The sequence below is a fragment of the Lepidothrix coronata genome, unplaced genomic scaffold (assembly GCF_001604755.1).
Source record: "Lepidothrix coronata isolate B3197 unplaced genomic scaffold, Lepidothrix_coronata-1.0 Scaffold53, whole genome shotgun sequence".
NCBI lineage: Eukaryota > Metazoa > Chordata > Aves > Passeriformes > Pipridae > Lepidothrix > Lepidothrix coronata.
In genome coordinates, this window is record NW_016690233.1 from 3231057 (window position 1) to 3247651 (window position 16595).

Genomic DNA, 16595 nt, shown 5'->3' on the forward strand with positions numbered 1-16595 from the left:
GATAATTCAAGATAACATAGTGGAAAAAACCTTGAAGTTTATGAATTCCAGCAATGGAGTTGCTCAAAATATTATTTTGGATAACATTTATTTGCCTTTTGTGTGCATGGAAATTTCTATACACTCCCTCCTGTCAAAAACAGAACAACTTTTTTTACTAGTACAAATAGTTTGTTTTTTTCCTGCCCCTCCCCCCAAAAAACCCCAACCCCCCCCAGAAAAAAAAAACAAACTGTTGAGAATTTATATCATTTCTCCACAGAAATTTTAAAAAAATATTTTTCATTTTTTCTTCTGAGCTGCTACTATAACTCACACTGAATAGTGGGATACTAATGTATAGTCAGAACTTTTATACTAATGAAATAAAAAAGAGAAAATAAAAAATAACAAACTCAAGAAAAACTATATTTATGTGCACTTTTAGTATCCATTATCATCATCATGGCCAGGAATCCATTAACCAGGAAACATGTCCTTGAAGTCTATTCCTAAACTTTATCATTTACTTTCTAGGTAAGCGTGGCAAGCTAGTTCACCTCCTTCTCTGTAAAACGTGTTTAATGTTATTCAGCACTTCTGCAAAGAAATTTAAAATTTAAGATTGAAAAATCATGGTATAAGAGGACACATTATATAAAAGTATAACTTAATATACTTCATGGTATGGAATTTAACTTCATGTTGAACTGACCTCCTTCAGCTGAGCAGATGACAACAATAGGGCTGAATGGACCATCTCCTTTGTTGTTGTAAACACCAACTTTCACCTCAAAAGGAGTCAGAGGTGGCACACTTTCATCTCTGTAGATAAATTTTGAGGCATCTGAAGATGTCACCATTTTTTCCTTCCAGCCACGAGTTCCATTTGGCCTGAAGGCTACAATATATCCAAATCCTTCTCCACTCTGAAACTCTTCTGACACTGGCTGAAAAATTAAGTCCCGGTAATGATGAGACAAGGTTTTACTAATTTAAAAAGCAGTCAAAGTTCCATTATAGGATTTTACTTACCATACCTGGTAAGTAAATTGTCCTCATAAGGACAATTGCTTCCAAAGAAGAACCTAAGGTGAGAGAGTTTTCTCGTCTAGTCACCGTAGTTAGGTCATTGTCCTAGGACTGAATGAGCTCTTGGACTCAGAAAATTATTTTCTTTTATATCTCGTACTTTGTGGTTAATGCTTTAACCTGTTGTCTATTGGTGGAATTCTGTTGTCTATTGGTGAAATAGCCCCTACCACCGACCTTGTTAAAAATATAGAGCAACATATTATGAATAACATGATGTGTATGACTCCTACTACAGTGGGACTTTCTTGGTTTGTAGGTGCCAGTCTATCTAATTTCTGTGTCCAAATGGGGTGTTAAGTCTTAGGGATTTAGGGTTCAACTTAAAACTTAGGATATAATGTAATAATTCTAATTGTTTTAACTCTCAAACAGTTGTTTCACTCTTTTTAACGAAAAAAAACCAACAAAACCCCCTCATTTTATTTTCTCTCCTCAGAATACCTGTGCAATTAGCCACTTAATTTGGGACACATCTGCCATAAGCAGGCAGTTAGAAAAGGGATTTATCTGTTTTAGAGTCTGAGCACTCCAAAAGCTAAAATTTAGATGTCCAGTCCAATTACTGGAACTTTTTGTGCTAATTAGTAAATTAGCAGTAGCTTACATTTATTATTAAGTCAATGGACTAGTTTAGGGATTAGGGTAGGTTTAACAGTTGTTAACTAGACCTATGGGAAATGCCCAGAAATGGGTGTCTAAACTCCCTCTCTTGAAGTGCCCATCATAGATCTGTAGCTAATGGACACTGAATGAGAGCAGAGGCCCAGAGGACACTAAATCCTCTCCCCTCCCCATTGCAAGTTAGTGTCTCATCATCAGGCACTTGAGGACACATTTTTCTACCCATCCTTCTGAAGCTATGCACTGCCCAATTGAGTTAAAAAAAAATCATGAGTCCAAGGGCAGAGGATGTAAAAATAAGACAGACTTTGTAATCTACTCTCACTCATGTATCTGTGGTTTCTTTTGGAAGAAAACTTTGTCCCTTGACAGAGAGTGAGATATGACTCACTCCAGTAGTCCCCCGCCCCAATCACATAGGAAAGACTATAAAGACACTCAACATGAATACTGTATACTACTATTTTATATTAGGGACTGGGATTAGGCCAGTTCACATCTGATACAGTTCTAGCCACCTGATATTTTTGTTTGGGATTCAGTAAATTCTCTCTGAATAGGAGAGTTGCTGCTATTTATGGTTATAGACTATAAAAAAACCTGAAATCAACTCTGTCACAGCTGTCTCAGGTAGCTTGTGTTGGAGAAGACAGATGTGCCAACAGAAGGCAGCCTCTTCAGACAGCCTAAAATTTGCCAGTTAAAACAGGTAATCAGAATTCTGTGTGTCTCTTACTATCTAAATATCTCTTCAAACTGCCTGAGCTAAGACCTTTTTCGTTAAAACTCCATGTCTTTATTTAATGGAATTCTTCTTGAGTTTATGTAGAGGTGTATATACATATATATATATATATATATGTACTGAATCTGAAACTCTTCATGATGAATCTAGAAGTTTTGAAAACTCAAGGAAAATCTCTGTTCTACTGGGTTTTTTATGATTAGCAGAGAACACAACTCCCACTCCTCCAACTACCCACTGGCATGGCCATACACCTGTGTTGCATCTTGCAACACAATTATCTTGTCAAAATAAAAGTCTATTTCATCTCTTTAGTTTCATGTTTTTATGATTTAATTAAAAATAATTATTTCTTAATTGAACGTGAAAGTTATAAGGTTTTCCTTTTCTTTCCCTAGCTACTATTTCATCAGGTGTTATGTTTACATAAGATCCAGAAAAATCAAATCAATCCAAGCAGTAAATCAGGAAGAAAAGTCTTATGAATTAGCACAACTTTGGAGCTGCTGCCATAATGTCCTGTCTTCAAACCATACAAAAAAGGCCCAGTACTTTGAAGTTTTTGAACATATTTAAGAACAGTATTTTGTGTTTGTGTGTTGACAAGGTATACTGTAAGGAAACTCCAGTACAGTACTCTTTACTTTGTCCTCAAATAAGTTAACATGAAAAAAACACTTTAATTAGAATAAGTCCCTTACCTCCCATGCTATTACTAATTCATGTCGCCTTCCACTTCTGCCACTTACATTAGCTGGAGGTGTCTTTGGAACTGTGAGCAAAAAGGAAAAACAAAACAAAACAGAATGTCCAAGTTATTGAAGTTTTCCCCGCAGTAACAAGTTTCTGCAGAAGGTATGAGACATTAAATCAGAACAGAAATAAAAACCATAGCACTTTGTGATAAAATTTGCTCAAGTTTCATTTCAGACAACTGCACACTCAAGCTGGTAAACTCAAACAAAACATAAGCTTAGAATAAAAATAATGTTGCAATAAAAAACTGCTTAAGCACTATGCCTTCTACAGATTAGTCAAAATTTCAGTGTATGGATCATCTAATAGATAAAACAGGAATTATCTTGTTAACATTTTTATTCTTTTAATAGAAAATTTGAAATGCCAGAAAACCCAACATATTTCAGACTTCAGGTAAAATCTTAGAACATAGACAATAATGTCTTTATTATTTCCCAGATAATTAGTGATTTAGCATGTTTTAGTTTTTGCAAAGCTGCTCTACCAGGGAGCAAATTTTCAGAAATTTTAAACTAACCAACCATAAGCAACCCTCATAATTTCTTCAAAGTACTGGAAACAGTGGATTATCATATTTTGTAAAACAAGAAATCTAAGTTGTTCCATTGGAATTCTGTAATTTCTTTTATCTTACTTAGTGCCTCTAATGAAGCTCTCAAAATGGCTAATGTCTTGAGTTTATTTACTGTGAGCAGGTAAGTTTGCATTCTTTATTTGATTAAATATGTCCTAAGATATAAACTTATTCTTTTCTTCCTGACAGCAGTACACAGGTCATTGGTAGAAATGTACTGTGAGACATTCACTGTTTAGGCCTTATTGCATGTTGTTGTTCTTTAGTTCATTTGTTGAGTAGCACAGTAGCACTTGTCTTTGAACTATACAAAGAAAAATACATTTAAATAAATGTACACAGTCCTGTGTCGGTAATTAATAGCTTAAATTCAATGAGAGTGTAGTTTTTACTAGTTTTTGTAAGTTCACAGAAAACTTCAGAATTCTTTTGTGTAGTCACTTTTTGAACCCTGAACTTCCCTTTAAAGAACATAAGCCCAATTCTGTATTTCCTCAGAAATGATGCAAACCTACAAAGTGTATTATTTTTTTCTGATTTATATAACTGGAAATGAGGTAAGAGCCCTTTTATCTGTGGTTCTTAACAGACCAATAGGAGAGATTTCTAATGTGTTTCTCTCCAATAAAACTGTGTTCATCTGGCAAACATGGTGTCTTTAACTTATTCCTTCCTTCCTTCCTTCCTTCCTTCCTTCCTTCCTTCCTTCCTTCCTTCCTTCCTTTCTTCCTTCCTTCCCTCCCTTCCGCTTTCACACATGCTAAATGATGTGTTTCATAGTCACTGTCTGCTGAAGGCTCTTGATTTCTGTATAATCAGATGATTGAATTGCTTTGCAGTTTAGCTAGTGGGAAACCAGATAATCAGGCTGAGCTTGTAGTCCAGGCTCCTTCTCCAGTAGTGCAGAACTTCGGGGACGCTCAGCTCATCTACAGATAACTTTCTAAACAGTGGAGAGATTCTACTGACTGGTGACATCAATGTGTTTAAATTAAGTACTAATCTTTGCATGTCAAAAAGATAATGAACTTTTTCTTTCAGAAATGGAATTGCCCTCTGGATTAAATAAAAAAAAAAAGAAAAGGAAAAAAATAATACAATCAGTCAGTATGCAACATTGGGAAAAAATGCAGATGGATAATCATCTTCCAGTTAATTAAAATGCAAAAATTATGGTGCCATCTCTAATGGGGCATATTTAAACCTTTTTTAGCATCCATTTTTCTTTTTTTTTTTTAAGGTACTTTTGGATAAGTTATAAAGACAAAGGAAGTTCTCGTGTAGCTGCCACATTAGAGGTAGGAGAGTATGCTGTACTCTTTTGAATCATCCAGCATGATGGAGTTATTTAACCTGCAGTGTCCTCCTTCTAGAATTTTCTTGTTAACAGCTTTGCAGACTGCAGCCCTATTTAAACTAATAAATGTTAAAAGAATAAAACTGTCAAAAGGATGGATTTCTTTAGCACCAAACTAAAATGTACGTTCACACAGTGAAAGTCTTTCAAATGAATAACCATTAAAAGAATAAATGTGTCAAAAGAATAAATTTCCTCTGCACTGAAGAAAAGCAGAGGATACATAGTTAGAGGGGGACACTTTAAAATTACTAATATTAAGTGAAGAAAACTATTAAAAATCCCTGTTTTTTGCCAGGCACCAAGGATATATATCAGCCAACCTTTCAGCAGTATCACGTTTATATCAGTGTTATATTTGAATTTACTCACACATGGCCTAGATTTATTGCCATGTAATTAATGACTTTCCAATCTTTATGTTGTTAATTCTCAGCAGGGACACTTATGGATATGCACTTGCACCAAATATACAAGTATGAAGCCCCAACTTGGCTCCTGGACACCCGATACATGTGCCTGGGGGACAAGGACATTAGGATCTCTTTAGAGTTTATCAAAGCTGAGAAGTTCAGTATTGTTTCTTCTGAATACATACACCCCAACTAGTAGCAAAGAGTTCTTTGCTGTGTTAATGTATCTCATTTAACAGCAAGATGAGAGAATGTCACCTACTGGAAATTGAGTTATTCCTTGGCTTAAAACTGGTCCTCAGGGTCATAAAATGTGACTGTGCTTGGATTTGTTGTCATGTCTCTGATTCTGATCAACGCCTTCTTATTAGCCCCTTTGTCAGCTGCCTATTTTCATTTGTCTCCTGTTTTATCCTTTGACTGTACGTTCTTTGGGATCAGGTCAGCTTTTCTTTTTTTTTCTTTCTTCAGCCACTGGTAAGGTCAGAAGTTAAAAGGCAGGTCTCTCCATCACTCTGGTAATGTGAACAACAAATAGTACTAAAATCTGTGTTCTGAAAGACATGGTGACTAGCTGCAGCTCACAGTAAATAATGGCTGGATGCCAGCACAAGCTGATGTTGCAACCTCCACTTAATGAAAAAGAAAAAAAATCTTTAAATGACTTTGCCAGGAGTTTGATTTGTTTGAGCAAACAGCAGGATTTGTTTCTTACTTTTGTGATATGGTGAAAATGAAAGTGAAATTAAACTTATCTCTTCTAAACCAAACAAAAAAATCATTAACATTTTCCAGAAGAGCAAGCATGGGCAATGTAGTCTTCAGCAGTCCTATGAAGCATTTGACAGGATACTTCAGATGTAAATGAAGAAAAGGCGATATGGAAAGGTAAAGCTTATACATGAAGCCATGGACGATTGTTTAATAATTTACGTGTATCTTATTACAAGCTAAATATGGATGAAAAGTTGTGATTTTATATTTAGGACAAAATGTATGCGCAGAACTGTTGCTGAGGATTTTGTGTATAGGAGCAGTGGTTATAAAGTGCTGAAAAATGCTGACAGTGTCACCTGTATATTTTAAACCTATATTTAAATGTAAAGTTTGGGGAAGCTTTTGAAGTGCAGGGTAATACCACAGCTATGAAACCCCAAACATGTGGAGTTTTCGTTGTTCACTTTCATTCCAGACTTTCACTGTGTCCAAAATTTTGAAAACTGCTCTCTGCTTTAGGGAGATTAAATTAGAGTTTTTAAAATTCTGTTCTCTTCAGTCTGCATGGTGGATGGATTTTCTGTTGGGTTTTTTTGTGTTGTTTTTGGTTTTTTTTTAATGAAGACGGTGGAGTTTAAAGATGAACTGATTCAAAGATTTTTGGTACTCATTTTTGGGTGAAATATTGAAAATTATTAAATATTTCATTTTGATATAACAAATGAAGCATTGCCATTTGGTTTTGAAAATATGTAAAATTTGTATGTTGTTTCAGTTTTATTTAAGAATAGAATAATTAAAACAGAAAAGACAAATGAGAGTATTTTGGTTTGAGTTGACAGAGAATTTTAATTTTAATCCAAAATTATTACTTTACTTCTATTTTTTTAAATAAAATCAATAAACATTTTGATTAAAAACAGTTTTAAGGTTCCTGTTTTTACTTCAGTGAGTGAACTAAAAAATTTTTAAATTAGCTCTAGATTCCTCTCCTAATAGAAAGAAAAAAAAATATCACACCAAACCTGGAAAAGCTGAAAGTACTTGTAAAGCAGTTCATGTTCATTTTGACATTCTAGTCTTGTAAAGAAATTTTAAAAAATATTATTGAATGGATAATTAATAATTTTAAAGTGTTTCTGTTTTGTGCTTTCTTTTTTCCCAAAGAAATATCTTGTGGCTTATTTCAATTCTATGTGTTTTTTTTATTAAGAAGAGAAATGACAGTTTCTTAATTTTGTAGTGTATCTTAGGAGCGAGAATGCAGCCTTGTTTCACACCATTCTTAATTAAAAAGGGCTCAGAAAGTGTGTTGCCATATCTGACTTGGCCGTGCTGGTCCTCATGGAGTGAGATGATCATTTTAAGGAACTTGGGGGGACAACCTAAACGTTCCAAAATCTGCCACAGACCTTTTCTGCTCACAGTGTCAAAAGCCTTGGTGGGGTTGACAAAGGTTACATAGAGACCTTTGTTCTGTTCCCTACACTTCTCTTGCAGTTGTCTGAGGACAAATACCATGTCTGTGGTGCTCCTGTTGGCTCTGAAACCACAGTGACTTTCAGGTAGGATTCCTTCTGCTATTCACAGTCTTCTTTAGCATGATGCTCCAAAGGGCCACAACAGACCTCGATGATCAGGACAATATCTACATTCGATATCGTACTGATGGAAGCCTATTCAATCTAAGGTGACTGAAGGTCCACACCAAGACCTTAAACCATCTTGTCTGGGAGCTGCTTTATGCTGATGACGCCGCCCTTGTTGCCCACACAGAAGCAGCTCTGCAGCGTTTAACATCCTGCTTTGCTGAGGCTGCTGAACTCTTTGGGCTGGAACTCAGCTTAAAGAAGACAGAGGTCCTCCATCAACCTGCACCTCAGGAAGTCCCCCATCATCCCCACATCACCATTGGCCAATCAGAGCTCAAATCAGTCCAACAGTTTAATTACCTTGGTAGCCTCATCTCCTCGGATGGTAAGATTGATGGAGAGATAGACAACAGGTTAGCAAAGGCATACAGTGCTTTTGGAAATCTCCACAAAAGAGTATGGCATAATAAACACTTGAAGGAAAGTACAAAGATCAGTGTTTAAAGAGCCATAGTGCTGTCTACTCTCTTATACGGTTCCGAATCATGGGTCATCTACCGCCACCACCTGCATCTCCTAGAACGCTTCCACCAACGCTGCCTCCGTTCAATCTTAAACATCCACTGATCAGATTATGTTACCAATACATCTGTACTAGAGCAAGCAGCAGTCACAAGTATTGAGGCCATGTTACTGAGAACACAGCTGCATTGGGCAGGGCACGTCTCAAGGATGAAGGACTACCGCCTCCCTAAGATCCTGCTTTATGGTGAACTTGCCACTGGCTGCTGCATGAGAGGAGCCCGAAAGAAAAGATACAAGGACTCCCTGAAACAACATCTCAGCCTTGGCCATATTGATCAACATAACTGGTCTACTCTGGCCTCAAATCGGGAGGCCTGGAGACACACCATCTATAACGCAGCTGTCTCCTTCGAGAACACACGCAGGATCACTCTTGAGGAAAAAAGGCAACGCAGAAAGAACCGAGTATTGCAGAATACACCATCTAAGGTGTCTTTCAGCTGTGCCTTTTGCAATCGGATATGTCTGTCACGTATTGGCCTCATAAGCCACCAGCGTGCCTGTAGCAAATGTGGATGGAACCTTCCCAAATCTTCGTTCGCGAAGCCTAGCCATGATGGAGTGTATCTTAATATTTATGCAGAACAAAAGTATTTACCAGCCAAAATTATATTTTATTATAATTGAATATAACTGCATTATTGCAGTAGAAACCTGTAGTTACATTTAGTCCCTATACTTTAATAAGGAACAAGTGAGATTTAGGGAAGACAAAGAGAAGTAAGTGTCTTACTAATGTCCTGTTTTTAGAGTAAGAGATGCTAATCCGAGGTGCCCAAATTTACAGTTTTCTCATAAGCAATTGAGTCCAGAGTTCTGAACTCCCAATTCCCTACTTTATTTACAAGGTCTTTCTTACTCTGCTTGAATCCCATATTCTTTAAGATAATTTCCGCATGGCTATTTTTTGTATAAATTCCGAAACAGTTGTCAAATAAAGCAAAATGAAGCAAAATATGAATGTTGCTACATTTTTGGGGGGATAAATTAATAAACTTCACTTTAGTCCTTAAGAAAGGACCTGTAACTTTGCTCCAGGTAGAGTTCCAGTTATTTATTTCTTTTAAATCTCTTTATATCTGAAGATACAGATGTAGTTTGAAAAGCAACACTTCTTAGCTGTGGAAGAGGTATGGGCGGGGAAGAGTGGGTTTGTCAACAGCTTGGCAGAATTTCTTAATATAAGGATCAAAGCTATTACACATTTGGCATTTTTTTCTTCTCAGTTGTTTCTATTCTCTCTATATATGTATGTATGTATGTGTTTATCTATATATATGTCCTGCAGTAGACATCCAGGAAACAGAGGGAGCTAAGTGAAAACTCTTTCACTGTGTGAAAGACCAGCCCTGAAGTTCTCACCCTCCCAGAAAAACAATTCACATCTCATCTGTTCAGGAATGAAATGTAAAACATGCCAGCATTTCAGAAATGGACAACACACATATTCAACTATTGGAAAACAAGGATGACCCAACTGGTCTCAGGATCTGAAATCTTTTTCTCATTTCCTCTGTATTATTAATATTTGTAATTATGTAGGAGATAGAATTAAGGTCTATTCACTGACAAGAGGGCCATATGTGGCTGCAGGACTCATCCTGATTAGTCTCTAAATCTCCACATATAAGTGGAAATCTCAAATGCTGTGGCATACATGTATTCCAGACAACCAATGCATTAGCTTTTCTGGTACATCTTGTAGTAGCACACACACTGGGATTCTTTGCCAATATTAATTTGACCCTGCATTCCAATGTTTGAGTAGCCTGTAGACAATGCAGTCAATAATTACAGTCCACTTTCTCTTTTGTTTTTCTCCATGGAAACCCATGTTTTCTACAAAGGCTTTAGGAGCCCATGCCATCATCTGCAAATGTCACAAATACAGCAGGATATCAATATTTTTCTTGTGCAAAAATTATTATGATAATGGGAAAAACTGAAACTTCTTTTCTACAAATGACAAATAAAACAGCACCCCCAACAATTAAAATAACCTGAAAATAAAGCAGTCTAAACTAGGTAACATTTTTTCCTGAGACAGAGACATTTCTTGTTATGCTAGGAAGAAAATCTAGCTGAACATAAGGGCAACTTAATGGAAAATATGGACTTATTAAAAATAAAGCCTGTGTACAATCTGCTGCTAATAGAGTGCATTACATTGTTACCTCATAAAATCAAGTTTGCATGCATGATTAGTAGGTTAAACTTTGATTCTACTCAATTTTCTCTCTCCCCATGTTTCCCTGTGAATAGATAATATAATTGATGACTTGCCCCCCGGCTTCAAGTGCCCTGACTGTCTTAGTGGAATGCTAGACATGTTTAAATTCATATTATTGGCTCTTTGCACCTTGTGGGCCTGTAAAATATATATCAAAGCTAGAACTGACAGAGATGCAGCAGCTGGCTGTAAGTTAGATGTGCCAGAAAATTGCAATATTATCCATTTCGATGAAAGTAGCTATGAAAAGCAATTATGTTATCTAAATATGAACTAAGTGACAAGATTAGAGTTTAATTAAAAAAATAAAGCAAGTGGAAACCTGTTTATTATTCTGCTGATTTCTTTACACCATCCGAAGTATTATTTCCATAGGTATTTTTAGATAATGGACTAATATAAGATATTGTTACTATCTCAGGGAAGAAGTGATAAAATAGGTGAGGTGTGGGGATGGATGAAGACTTTAGTCTCTAGTCAAATTTGCTTGTGCCATTAAATTACGGATGCAGATTTCTATTTAAGTATGAGATAATGGAAGCAGAATCACACATTTTCTATCTCTGTGGATTGTCTAGGCAGCCACATTCAGCCTGGTGAGTCCCAGCTCTTACCTGAACAGGAGTCACAGTCAGTTTCTCAGCTGGGAGATGGATATTTCTGCATTTCCACCTAGTGCAGGGGCAAACCACCTGTTTATACTTGTGAGCCACGTCTACCATCATTGCAAATATCCAGGTTACTCTGTCTTTCTGAAATATGATTTCCTTTAACATACATGACCTTTAACAATTGAGAACTATGGCAATAGAAGTGGAAATCATGTTAATAGACAAGTTAATAGTTTCCCTTGAAGATTTCAGGTAAAAAATTAGTAATAGAGAGATCCCGAAAAAAAATGGGTCACTGGGTTCACTAAGATAGGCAATAAGGTGCTACTTTGAAAAACCATATGTAACCTGTTGTAACCCAATGAAAACTATCACTAGTTTCCTGTCTCTTCAGCATCTGAAAACTATACCAAGGGTAATAATTCACAAAATCAGTGAAAAGCATTTCAGAAATTAGATGTAACAGGCTTGGGACTTCAAGAATATCTGGATACGAGGGAAAAGGTGGCTGCCTGAATGAAGCAGTTCGTGAAGCCTCTGACATTTCAAGACTGCCATACAAATTATAAGCAGCATGCCATTTTTCAAAGAATTATATGTGTAACAGTTAGGGCTTTTTTAATTTATTTAGTTCTTTGTTTAAAGCAGAGTCCATTGCGTTATTGTTCCAGCTTCACAACTCTATGAAAATTCTAATTATTTGGAAAATTATTTCTTATTCTATCTCCTCACTTCCTCTATAGAATAAAAAATAGAGGCTGCACCTATCTTTTTTATTACCCACTCCACTCCAAACCCCCAAACCATTTGCAGCTGAAACAGAAACCAAACCTTTTCTTAAAGAAAGGTCTTTCAAAACTGAAGTGATAGCAGCAGGCTTATGCTATGCTATGCCATATTAAGCAGGCACACCAGATAAATTCATCTTCAATTTCTCTCAAAGCTGTTCAGTTGTTTTATTGACAGCTATCTGGATTTCAGTGCCACGCTACAAAACACTCTTTTCTACTGTGATACTTGTGAAGCTGTAATTTTGGTAGCAAAAGAAGGTATTCCTAACTAGGAACATGAAAGTGCAAGTGAACATCTAGTATGGCCTTTTTCATATTTGAATTAATACGTTATTAATTTATTATTCAAGAAGACTTGCATTATTATCACCTCCAGTGCTGTTTATCAGAAGGAGCCCCATGAGCTGGAGTACATACAGATCCTTGCTACTTGAGTTAAGGACTCCGTTCTTTCCTGTGGCAATAAAAGTGGGATGTTACCCAGCAGTTAACATCAAGCACTGGAGGAAAATACATTGCACAATGTGTGCTTTGTCTTTCGCACAATTTTGTTTTTTACTGATCAGTATCATGATTTATCAATTCCTTTTTACAGAGATAAAGCAGCGATGATTGTCCAAATGAAATATTGAAAATGGATGTGCATGAAGAAAACTTTCACTTGAGTTTTAAGAATATGCTTTAGCAAACACAGGCTTTGTTTTGTAAACACTGTGAAAGAAGGAGCCTACAAACATGATAGCTAGATGAAATTGAGTATTTTCAAACTTGTCAAAAAAAATTAGCTCACAGTTTAAATGCATTGGGTCGATTAAAATAGTGAATCATCTTTTCAAAAACAGGAAAAAATTTCCTCAATCTGAAAGAGCATAATCCAAGGGGTGCAACCTATCATAGGATAAACTTTCTCCAGAATGTTTTTGTCCTTTCTGATATACATCATCTGAATAAATAGGGAAATTGTTCAATCATTAGAGTCCAGCAGAATTTGAACTACCAATGAAAATCAAGGAAAGAAAGATAGTGGCAAAATAAGGGGTATTTTTTTGAAAATCATTTGAGATCAAAGTAGCTTGTGTTTTTTATTTCATTTTCATTTCCTCCTTTTCTTAATGGAACAAAATACGGAACATCTTACCCTTTCGTTGTAAGGGTATCAAGTTTTACACTGTGGAGAGCTTGAAGAAGATGAGGGGGAGAGTTGGAAAGGAAGCATCCTTCACCATGCAAGAATGGGATTAAATCCAATGCAGTTCTGTGGTTGCACAGTGAGATTTAATACCAGCTAGCAACTACACAGTCATTTAAAGCAGAAAAAAATATATATGTCTTATTATAACTTAAAATAGGTTTGTTAGACTTCATCTGAAATAGTGCATCCTATTTTGGGTGCCACAATGAGACAGATATTGATCAACTAGTTCAGGGAGGCCATGGGGATGTTGGGGCTGCAGCAGTTGGCTTGTGAGAGTCTGGGGGAGCTGGGCTTGTTCACCCTGGAGCAGAGATGGCTTGAGGTGACCTAACAGCAGCTCTCAGTGCCTGCAGGAAGGTCACTGATGAGACAGAGATGAGATCTTCATAGTGGTGCAGGGTGGAAGAGCAAGAGATAGTGCTCATAAACTGAGATTGGAAGAGTTCTGACTGTATATATTGAAAAAAAAATCACAATGAGGTTAGTTAACTGCTGGTACAGGTTTCCCAGGGAGGATGTTTAATCTCTATCCTTGTAGGTTTTGAAGACTCAACTGGCCAAAACTCTGAATAGCTTGCTCTGAAGACAATTTATCCAGATTTGAGCAGAAGGCTGGAGCAGAGACCTCCAAAATCCCCTTCAACCCCAATTATTCAGTTGATTCTCTGGTTCTGTCTAAGAAAATCAGCCTGAACATTCTTCTATGAATGCTTATGGATGGCATAGACACAGAGTGGCAAATTATGGAGCTGAAGTATAAGATTAACATATCTTATAGATATATATGGATTATATATATATATAATTCTTACCTTATATAAGGTAAGAATTTCTTTCTGAATGAGAAAGGCATTGTAATTTTCATAATTCTTATAATTCCCCTTAATGAGAAGTCTGTGTGTAACACAATTGTTGTATTTGTCTATAATATTTATAACCAGACAATCAGTTATGCTTTCAAATTCAAGTGAATCTTTGAATTTGGCTCTCTTCTATTTTGTAAGACCAATAAGTTACTTAAAAATTATTCAGCTGAAGAAACATCAAAACAAACAAACAAAAAAATCTATCTAGGCCTCCTAAATAATGAAGCAGAATGAAGAATGATCTGAAATTGTTCTGACGTGGAGTTCTCTTCTGAGACTTTGTCCAAATCCTATCTCTATCTCTTTCTGCCTGCTAAAACATGTCTTTCTAGTTGCTTAGAGATTTTTCTCAGATTCCCAATTCTTCTTTATCTCCCTTTATTCTGCCCAAGTTGCTGTCAATGATTCCAAGCTTTATGAGACCATTGTAATTTTCAAGAGACTCAAATAGGATATAAAGTGGGTTTTTTTCTGGTCTCCCATGATACCATCCTAGTTAGAAATATAATGAAATTTATTTAAATAATAACTGTTCATGGTGTGAATGACAAAAAACACTTAGAATGGAAGGTATTTCAAATTAAGCAGCTTTTCATGGCTTTCCTATCTTGCAAAAAAATTCTATACTACCTTCAATGAGAGAAGTTATGAAAAATATGGGGGAAGAGGCTGCTTGGGAGCAGTTGTTTGAAGACACTGACAAGAAGCCTCGGACTCAAGAACACAGAAAGTCTATCAGAAAGAAGGCAGCAATAGCTTAAGTGGAAGATGAAAACTAAGGCAGATGGAAGAAGACTGCAGGGAATGGTTTTATTTGAAATTTCTGTAAATTAAAAAATATTCTTGTTATTAAACCAAACTGGATCCCCATTACAAATAATATCACCCTAGAACAGTGATGACTGAACACAGAGGTGTATACCAATAAGAAGAGATTAGGTCTATTATTATATTAAAGTAGTCCTAGTTTCTGATAATGATGTAAAAATAACCTGTTTATCTTTTCCTTACCTGCTTCATTTGTTCTGATCACTCGTGATGGTGCACTTGGGTCTCCAGTCCCAATTTTATTCATTGCTACTACTCTGAACTCGTACTCCACCCAAGGGTTCAGTTCCACAGCCACAGCAGACTCCATGTCACCACTGATCAGATCTGGAACTGTAGAGAGTAAAGAAATGTGAAGGTCAATCAGAAACCTGAAGCTCACATGAAGGATCTCAATAGTAAGTGGACTTTGTGATACAACATGGTCATTGGAAATGATCGACATCAAGGATCTAATAAGTCAGAAATCGCAGCGAGGTTTTTGGCACTGTAGTACTCCTGAAAAGACACAGATTGAAGAGTTTAGGGGAGAGTTTTCTGCTTATTCACAGACGCATCATGGCAGGTGTCTTCGTGCCGTCCTTTCAGAGCTGTTGCTAAGTAACACAAAAGGAATGAAAAGAAGGAAAAAAACCAAAAAATCAGTGCTTTTGATTTGTCACTGTTCTCTTATGAGTATCTGTTTCTGTAGCTGACAGTGGTTATTATTGTGATGTTCAGGAGTTTAGAACAGTCTACTTGTGCTGTTTTAAACTTTCTCTCACCTGTTCTTACGGTCTGCCAGCCAAGAGAAAATGGACTGCGTGCTTGCAGATTGTAGAGGGAGATAGGGCTGTGATTGTCTGCCCCAGGACTCCAGGAGAGTGTTGCTGTGGTGTCTGTAATTTCCTCCACTATTACAACCCCTGGGGGACCAGGAGGACCTAGAAATAAAGCGGAATAATCAAACAGACTTCACCATCATCGTGGATGAGAAGCAATAATACAGGAGATGCATTCTGTGGGCACCCAGTGGAGTTCAATATCCATGAAATACAAGAGTTACAATGCACAGTGCTACGTCATGGAGATACCTCATTTCCACGATTTACGATAGCAAATTGCAATTGTTGCTATTCTTTAAATGCTGCATGGGTGAACGTCAATTAACTTGTCAGAGTGATAGCAGAAGAACTGGAAATAGACACAGATTAAAAAACACTGCAAAAACTCCGTAATAATTATTCTGCACCTAAAATTAGAGGAAAAAAAGAGCAACTTTAGGAAGCATCCACGCTAGACTGAACAGTCACAATCACATCTTCTCTCTGTGTGGGACTTGTCAACAGGAAAGACAGATAGTAAGCAAAATGAAGCACAAGTGCATGTGCTTCATGAAGATAATAATATTACTAATAACTGAATCAAAAATACAGCATTCATCCTTTTTCTCAAATTCACTCATTCAGGGAAGCTGACTGGATTACTAACATACTGGAGGTCCATTAACTGTTTGATTAAAAACTATTAAAAACAAAATAAAAACCCAAACCCAAATATTTTGAAAGCCAAAAATTACTATGGGACCATTAAAAACAGACAAAAAACCCTTCGCGACTTCTTACTTTGAAAATTAAAGGATTATTTATTCCACTTAG

At 36.4% G+C, this 16595-nt stretch overlaps 1 protein-coding gene across 2 annotated transcripts in view; it reads right to left on the reverse strand.

Annotated features, from left to right (window-relative positions):
- CNTN5 (contactin 5) overlaps window positions 1-16595 on the reverse strand; it is a 320159-nt gene that overhangs the window by 26320 nt on the left and 277244 nt on the right. For both annotated transcript variants that reach the window (XM_017816074.1, XM_017816073.1), the window contains 4 exons: window positions 15723-15881; window positions 15142-15291; window positions 3142-3212; window positions 695-929 (listed from right to left, as the gene is read on the reverse strand). In XM_017816074.1, the coding sequence (XP_017671563.1) occupies window positions 695-929; window positions 3142-3212; window positions 15142-15291; window positions 15723-15881 (615 nt within the window). The remainder of the gene's footprint in view (window positions 1-694; window positions 930-3141; window positions 3213-15141; window positions 15292-15722; window positions 15882-16595) is intronic.